The sequence below is a fragment of the Bufo gargarizans genome, chromosome 3, assembly GCF_014858855.1.
Source record: "Bufo gargarizans isolate SCDJY-AF-19 chromosome 3, ASM1485885v1, whole genome shotgun sequence".
NCBI classification, from domain to species: Eukaryota; Metazoa; Chordata; class Amphibia; order Anura; family Bufonidae; genus Bufo; species Bufo gargarizans.
Window position 1 is genome coordinate 38593309 of NC_058082.1, and position 8909 is coordinate 38602217.

At 44.1% G+C, this 8909-nt stretch overlaps 1 protein-coding gene and 1 pseudogene across 1 annotated transcript; both read left to right on the forward strand.

Moving 5' to 3' along the window:
• The first annotated feature begins 223 nt into the window (after positions 1-223).
• FAM181B (family with sequence similarity 181 member B) lies at positions 224-2339 on the forward strand. Its single transcript, XM_044287725.1, has one exon. It carries the CDS (start codon positions 503-505, stop codon positions 1499-1501), a length of 999 nt encoding a protein of 332 aa, XP_044143660.1. The 5' UTR covers positions 224-502; the 3' UTR covers positions 1502-2339.
• Positions 2340-7539: 5200 nt separating this feature from the next.
• On the forward strand, positions 7540-7720 carry LOC122933592 (annotated as a pseudogene).
• Positions 7721-8909: the final 1189 nt, after the last annotated feature.

Here is an 8909-nt window from a genome sequence, read left to right on the forward strand (position 1 = left end):
GAATTGTACTTTGTTTTGTTGCCGGAGGAGAAGAGAGCACAGTGTAGTCTTTATTCCAGACCTTGCATGATGTATCATTCCCAGCCCATGGATTTAGTGAAAGCTGATACCATTGAGACTTGCAGACCTCCTACTTATCTGTCCCTCCCATTCTTTTCAGGATGTGTGTTTCTGGTGAGAACAAATTAAACTGAAAAGGAGCTGAAAGCCTGAGACTGACTTCATCTCTCTCTCGGCTTCTCCGCATTCAACTTGAAGCCACATTTTTACCTGTTTTAGCAAATATTTGGCTTTTTTTTTAGGATGAAGTTCAACTTTTTGAAAAATCTTGAATGCTACAAATTTGTCAACCAGCAATAACATTGAGAATATCCACTGGGATCTACAGATATTCCAGACAGGTGTTCCATTCGAATATGATCTTCAGGACCACTGGGTTACAGATTTTGACCAGGATTGATGTTTTTGACTCTTGATCAAGAGCGAGGAATTGGCAATCGTGATGGCTGTTCAAACTGAAATTATGAATCATCATTTTATGCCCTTATATTTCGCCGGATCTGCAGTGGACTTTGAGAAAGGATATCACGAAGGAGTCGACTTTCTGGGAGCTGTTGAAAGTGGGGACTATAAAGAATCAAGTAAGGATTTGCTTAGTTTTATTAATATGGCTTCGAGTAACATCAAACTAGCCCTGGACAAGCCGGTGAAGTCAAAAAGGAAGGTCAACCATAGGAAGTACCTACAAAAACAGATTAAAAGGTGCACCGGGATGATCAGTAATGGACTTACAACTCAAGGGTCTCCAAAAGGTCAGGTCACATCTCCTGGCAGCAGCCCTCAAAATTATCACTGTAAGCCTCCTCCGAAGAGGGACAATAACCAGTCGAACTTACAGAGCAAGAGCTTGGCTGCTCTTTTTGACAATGTCAGGGAAATTCGTGGGGAAAAATGCAAAAAAGTGCCCTTGAGGAATCGTAACCTGCCGCCATCTTTCTTCACAGAGCCTGCTTATTCCTCACCTGTTCTTCATACCAATTCTGGAGTGATGACCTTAAAGGACTTGGATAAAGGTAACCAAGAAAGTGTTGAATTTTTTGACCTTTTGGGCCCTGATTACAACAACATGATCTCCGAGCAAGAGATCATTCAGGGGGCATCAGTAAAGATACACCAAGACGTCCCGGCAGAACATTCTGTCTACGACCCGCATCACTTACTAAATGGGCTCCTTTATTCTGACCCCTGGAATCCATGTAATCCAATTAAAAAGAGTCCCGTGGGAACTTGCAGTCCAAACTTGAATGAAAGTTTGAAATGTATTCCAGTGTCAGTCCCTGTCTTTTCAAACACCACTGAGCCTACCACCATCTCAGCTTCTGCGGAGGACCACTGTCCCAGTATAACACCGTTTAACCCCTGCTATCCCGAGTGCTCCTTGCCCCAAATGTTCTACGACTGTGGTTCAGGCTACAATAGAATCGGTTACTCTGTTTTGTAGAGCTTTCAAAAACATTTCTAAGGACCTTTATTCAGATGGCTGTGCAATAGACTCATTTAAACACAACATAGTGATGATTTAACTCACCAGTCTCGCAACTCAACATGACCCTCAGCATCTGTAACATTGACATTCAACTTTTTAGAATTTTTTTTAAAATATTTTTTTAATTCCCATCTAAGAAGCTATTTTAATCAGGCGATGGGAGAGTAGCCTACTACTGAAAGCCATATCTGCAGTTGTATAAATATACCGGTACGCTATCTATTGGTCTATGCTAACTTCTACCTTTTGGGTTTTTCTTTGTGTGAAACGTTATCAACAATGCAAAAAAATATCTTATGCAATAAAAAAAAAAATTAGCACAGAAAATGTTTTTGTTAGAATAAATGAAAGTAAACCGTTGTTATCTATGTCTGTAGCCTTTGCTTTCCTTGTATTTTTGGTCTCTTTGGTCTAGTAGAATTTTTGGGTAATTTTATTTCGACAATCTGTGGTCCCTCCAAATGCAGTCGCCTTTCCATCCTCTCTGAACTCCTGACCCCTTCCCAAAAACAATATATTTTCTTTATTGATGAACTGAAGGTTGCCCGCCTCGTTTTATTAACTGTTTGTTAACCGTTTTGGTTAATGTCGTAGTGAAAGTAAACTGTGTCCTCACGGAACTGTGGTGATTATACACGTATGATCGTTATATTATTTGTAAGGGGACCATGCATAAAGACTACTTCCTTTGAATCTGAATTTTTTTTTTCAAAAAGTTGCAACCATTTTTGCTCTGGGTGCTTTATTTATCAAAATAACAATTATGGGCCTGTTATTTCTGCCATGTTATTTGTTCATATCCTTCCATAAACATACCACGTTCGTTGCCTGCAACAATGTAACCCCTATAAAAAATATAATAAAAAAAGTTGGATGGTTCGTGGTCCTCTTTGGAATACTGCTTGCGGTACTTGCGTCTTTACAATTGTGGCTTTTCGTAAAAAAAAATATTTGGGCCAAATGTGCCTATCCTGAGCGGCTGAAATGGGAATACCCTTTTTAAGATTGTTTCTACTCATAGCATCAAATCAACCATCTATTAGTAAGTCTGGAGTTAGAGAAGCAGCTGAAGTTTGGTAACTTTTTGTAATTATTTTGGTATTTTTTGCAAAAGGAAAACAATTTTGGAAAAACTTTCACAGCAATAGATTGCAATAATGCCAATCAGTTTGTAAATTGATAAGATGTAATGACATAACTTCAGCTTCTGTCTGACTTCTAATTAACTAAAGTATGGCCAATTTTATGTTGTGTGCAAAATGGCCCTCTACGAGAATGAATTAAAGTGTCTCTCTATAGGTGGCTACCCTCTCTCTGGTGCCTCCTATAGGTGGCTACCCTCTCTCTGGTGGTCCCTATGGGTGGCTACCCTCTCTCTGGTGTCTCCTATAGGTGGCTACCCTCTCTCTGGTGTCTCCTATAGGTGGCTACCCTCTCTCTGGTGCCTCCTATAGGTGGCTATCCTCTCTCTGGTGTCTCCTATAGGTGGCTACCCTCTCTCTGGTGCCTCCTATAGGTGACTACCCTCTCTCTGGTGCCTCCTATAGGTGGCTAACCTATCTCTGGTGCCTCCCATAGGTGGCTACCCTATCTCTGGTGCCTCCCATAGGTGACTACCCTATCTATGGTGCCTCCTATAGGTGACTAACCTCTCTCTGGTGCCCCCTATAGGTGAATACCCTCTCTCTGGTGCCCCTATAGGTGGATACCCTCTCTCTAGTGCCTCTTATAGGTGCCTACCCTCTCTCTGGTGCCTCCTATAGGTGGCTTCCTTTTCTCTGGTGCTCCCTAAAGATGGCTACCCTCTCTCTGGTGCTCCCTATAGATGGCTACCCTTTCTCTGGTGCCTCCTATAGGTGGCTACCCTGTGAGTTAAAGGCGTTGTGCAGTGCTACAATACTGATGACCTATCCTCAAGATAGAATATCCATATCTGATCAATGGGGGTCCAATTCCAGGCCACCCATGCCGATCAGCTTTTGAAGGGGTATAGCGCCACTCATGCAAACGCTGCTTCCGCTTCAGTATTACCTGCATGTTGCCTTGCTTGTAGAGGCGGCGCAGGGTAATTGCAACTGCTAGTCCCATTCCACTGAACGGGAGAGGACACTGCACTATCGCTGCAAAAGAGAAGGTGAGCAGGTAATTTTGAAGAGGAAGCAGCGCTTGGACGAGTGCCACCATCTCTTTAACTCTTCAAACAGATTATCGGTGGGGTTGGTGGGGGTCGAGCCCCTTCCAATCTGATATTGATGACCGATTCTTAGGATAGGTCCTTAGTATGCACTGCACAACCCCTTTAAGGTCCAACCCATTAACTCAGGTTCTCAGTGGCAACAGAAATGTAATGTGGACCTCTGGGCCCTTATCAGAAATTTCCCACCTACCATTTGCTATATCTAAGGCTACATTCACACGAACGGGAAAATGGCAGTTTTTGGAACCAACAGAAGTCTATGGGGCTATTCGTATGGTGACAAGTGAATAGCAGCCGTCAAAAAATAGGATTTCCTATCTGTCGTTGTTTTCACGGCCGGACAGACCCCATTGAAATCAATAGGCCCTTTTTAATGACAGTTTTGATGGGAGTGCGCCTGTTAAAAACTGGTAAAAGTGCCTTTCAGGGTAAAAAGAAAAAGCCTCATCTATGTGAATGTGAGGGAACAGTCACTCTGCACTGGAGGGAGCAGGACCTGATGCATCACATGTGCTGGTAGCGTCAGGTCCTGCTCCCTTCAGTGCAGAGCAAGTATTCCCTAACATACAGTGGATAAGGTATTTTTTTCCGGACCCAGCAGAATGGAAGGCACTACTGGGGCAATAAACTAGGACTCAATTGGGGGGTATTTTATATACAGTGTGCGGAGGGGGAGCCTTATATATACTGGGGTCACTATGGGGGCATTGGAGACACTGCAAGGCGGTCATTATAGATACTGGCAATATGGTGGGCATTATTTATACTGGGGGCACTGTGGGGGTGTATAATATATACTTAAGGGACTACAGGGTTTGGGATGTTCAAAAAAAACCAAAAAACAATGGCATTCATGTGTTTTTCATGAGCATTTTTACCATTATGCAAAAAACGGCCACTAAAAACGGTAAGATGGAAAATGGCTGCAAAAATGGTTGAAAATGGCGGGTGATTGTAGGGAGGTAGAGGAATCATTTTACCATCCTCCCTCAACCACCAGGACCCAACTCTGTGCTGGAGCAACAACTTTGAGCATGGGGAGGGAGTGTTGCCTCAAAGTCTGTGTAACTTAAAGGAATTCTCAGCATCGGCCAATCCCCTTGACTCCTTTGATAATAAGATGATCACAAAATGTCCTCCTGCTGGGACCTCCAGTGATCAGCTGTGATCTGTGGGGCAACCTGGCAGTAAGTGTTCAGATTCCCTGCAGTGCCACCACAGGAGAAATGAGGTATTACACAGTGCCCATTCATATCAAGTGGTTGGCGGTGTAATACAGGACAGGACAGGTTCCTCCAAAACAGAAGACTCTCTTCATATGTCGGAAGAGATAAGGATCCTGAAGAGAGGAAACCCCCAACGACCCATAATTCCCTGATAGAGTGTATAGAAGAGGGATTTCTCATTTTAGGTGGATTAGGCTCCTGGTGAGTAGGCTTTGGATGGAAATGCATTTAACAAAAATAGGTTAGGATGGAAGAAAAAAAAAGTTCAAGAAAATTACTCCAAAGACGGCGTTTCAATTTACAATGGATCAGATGCAAGCGCTCACGTTATGGCGAGTGCCAGAGCCAGTGTAGGGAGTCTTAAAGAGGACCTTTCACTCGTATACAAACTAAAAACTAACTATACCTGTGGGCAGAGCGGCGCCCAGGGGTCCCCCTGCACTTACTAGTATGCCTGGGCGCCGCTCCGTTCGCCCGGTATAGGCTCCGGTGTCTCAGCTCCGTCTGTTGTATTGGACAGATTTTTTTGTAGGAGGCGTGTCCCTTGCTGCAGTGCTGGCCAATCGCAGCACACAGCTCATAGCCAGTCTATGAGCTGTGTGCTGCGATTGGCCAGCACTGCAGCAAGGGACACGCCTCCTACAAAAAAAATCTGTCCAATACAACAGACGGAGCTGAGACACCGGAGCCTATACCGGGCGAACGGAGCGGCGCCCAGGCATACTAGTAAGTGCAGGGGGACCCCTGGGCGCCGCTCTGCCCACTGATAGAGTTAGTTTTTAGTTTGTATACTAGTGAAAGGTCCTCTTTAAAGGCAAAGCAATGCTCGCTGGGAAATGTAGATTAGTTTTGCAAGAAAGCGATGTTGGACATTGAATATAGGGTCGGTACCTCCACTAGGTGGCACTGGAGACGGCTAATCTGCATACACACATTATACATTCACACACAGTTATGGCGCCTCCTGAGGAGCAAGAGTCACTGAGATGTCTGGCAGGAAAAAAGAGCAGATTTTATCCTAAAAACTAAATATAACTTATCTGAATGCTTTGTGTGAAGGTAAGTAGTTTTCTGTTCTCCATGTGTAAATATACCAATACAGCTGAGCTGTTAATAGGCGACCAGTTGACTAATAGTTATAATAACAATGCAGCTAGTGACATCTAGTGGCCAAGTTAGGTTTTGCCCGCTTTTCCTGATTAATACTGTCCTTATTACATAGATTTAATACCGTATAGTGTTACAATGTGCAGTTCCTATGAAGGTCTGTGGGGGCATCTTGGTAAAATGTGTTGGGGATTTCTCAATTTTATATGAAGGGGAAAATAGGGAGTATTAATGATACAATACTGCCCATATTATAGCATTATATCATGATGAAACAATGCAGTATGGAATAACAGTTCATACAGTGCACACATAATAGTGCCATATAGCGCATAAATAATAGTGCAAAACAGTGCACACATAATAGTGCCATTCAATGCATATATAAAAGTGTCATACAGTGTATGCTTAATAGTCACACATTTAGTGACATACAATGCACAATTAATAGTTGCTTTCTCTATTTTTTATAAAGGGGAAAATAGAGTATTAATGATATAATACCGCCCATATAATAGCTAGAGATGTCGCGAACATAAAATTTTCAGTTCGCGAACAGCGAACGCGAATTTTCGCAAATGTTCGCGAACGGGCGAACCGCCATAGACTTCAATAGGCAGGCGAATTTTAAAACCCACAGGGACTCTTTCTGGCCACAGTAGTGATGGAAAAGTTGTTTCAAGGGGACTAACACCTGGACTGTGGCATGCCGGAGGGGGATCCATGGCAAAACTCCCATGGAAAATTACGTAGTTGACGCAGAGTTGGATTTTAATCCATAAAGGGCATAAATCACCTAACAATCCTAAATTGTTTGGAATAACATGCTTTAAAACATCCAGTGTGTGTATACGATCAGGTAGGATGTTGTATCGATCAGGTAGTGTAAGGGTTACCCCCGCTTCACAGACATTGACAGACCAAACTCTGACAGACCAAACTCCCTGTTTAACGCACCGCAAACAACCGCAAACAATCCTTTTGCACAAGGTTGGATACCAAGCTAGCCATGTCCCGTTCCTTGTCCTCACTGATGTCATTGAAGGTCTCTTCCTCCACCCAGCCACGTACAACACCAAGGGTTCCCGAAAGGTGACAACAAGCCCCCTGGGACGCCTGCTGTGGTTGGTCTTTCACCTCCTCAAAGCCACCTTCCTCCTCTGACTCCTCTTCTTCAGACTCCTCTCTCTGCGTTGCCGCAGGTCCAGCAATCAACAACGACAAGGCTGCTGTTGGTGGTGATGGTGACCACAACTCTTCCTCTTCATGCTCATCTACGGCCTGATCCAGCACTCTTCGCAGGGCACACTCCAGAAAAAACGCATATGGGATGAGGTTGATGATGTTGCCTTGGGTTTGACTGACCAGGTTTGTCACCTCCGCAAAAGGACGCATGAGCCTACAGCCATTGTGCATGAGCGTTCAGTAACGCCGCCAAAAAATACCCAGCTCCGCAGAGGCTGTCCTCTTTTTTTTTTAATTAAAAAAAATCTGTTCTTAACAGTTTAATCCCTGTTACGTCCCCTATCAGGGGCCGGTGTATGGAATAGATTTTAGGAACCGGGAGATGGAAAAAGATGCTTGGTCAGTCCTCTTACTTCCAAGCTGGGACACTGCGCGTACGGCTTGCAATGTACTGTGCTACCAGATATGAGTGGTGTGTTAAGTAGTACTATTCCTATCAGTTTAATCCCTGTTACGTCCCCTATCAGGGGCCGGTCTATGGAATAGATTTTAGGAACCGGGAGATGGAAAAAGATGCTTGGTCGGTCCTCCTACTTACAATTTGGGGCACTGCGCGTGCGCCGTGCAATGTACTGTGCCACCAGATATGAGTGGTGTGTTAAGTATTACTATTCCTATCAGTTTAATCCCTGTTACGTCCCCTATTATTATTATTATTATTATTAAAGCGCCATTCATTCCATAGCGCTGTACATATGATAAGGGGTGCACATGTAGTGTCCCACTAGGTAGGAGTGGGCGCTACACAAGGGTAAATTGGGTCACGTGTTACTCCTACTCCTAAGAGACAGCGGCATTATATTTAACTATGCATTTGAATGTATTTTCTACATGCTTTTATATGTATGGTTCCCCTGTGACATGCTCAGCAGGCCTATTGGGGTGTAGTGTAGCATCCTAGACACTAGAGGGAGATAGAGAGCTCCTAGTATAAATGTTCAGGCCCAGACAGGGAGGAGTTAGTCTGTAGTCAGGAGTCTGTGGAGACAGAAGTGAGAAGGCACCAGCCAGAGACAAGCTGAGGGCCTCCTCCTGACATGCAGCTAGACAGCCCAGGCTTCTAGTTGCCACCAGGAGGCTAGTGAAGGAGCATAGCCTGCCTGCAGTAAATGAGCCTATGTTAGCTCAGAAGAATCAACCCCAGTAGTAGAGATGTGCCTCCTGGGAGAAACCTGCAGTACCCTCCAACCAAGCAGAGCCAGTGTATCCAGCTAAGATAAGTAAGCTGATGGGCAGAGGACCTATAAAGACAGCGCAAGGGTCAATACGGGAGGAAGATTATTTGCCAAGGATAAAAGTCAGCATTTAGGCGTCCGGGCCTTGGGACAGAAAGCCAGCCAGGAGTTCAAAAGGAACAGTGTACACTATTTCTGAGGAGAAGGTACAGCCTGGTCTGAGTGTGTACATTATTATTACCCTCCGAGTATCTTGCAAGAAATATACCTGCCATTATTGAAATAAGCCTGCTTGTGAAGCATATGACATAAGGGACTGTATTACCATCTTGATGTACAAAGTTGGACTGTTAGAAGTAAAGCAACGTTTGGTTCACCATACCATCTGTGTACCTCACTTATTGCTACTGGAA

Bases quoted from the DNA above. Each gene is read 5' to 3' on its own strand.
- FAM181B (XM_044287725.1), top strand. From the start codon at position 503: ATGGCTGTTCAAACTGAAATTATGAATCATCATTTTATGCCCTTATAT.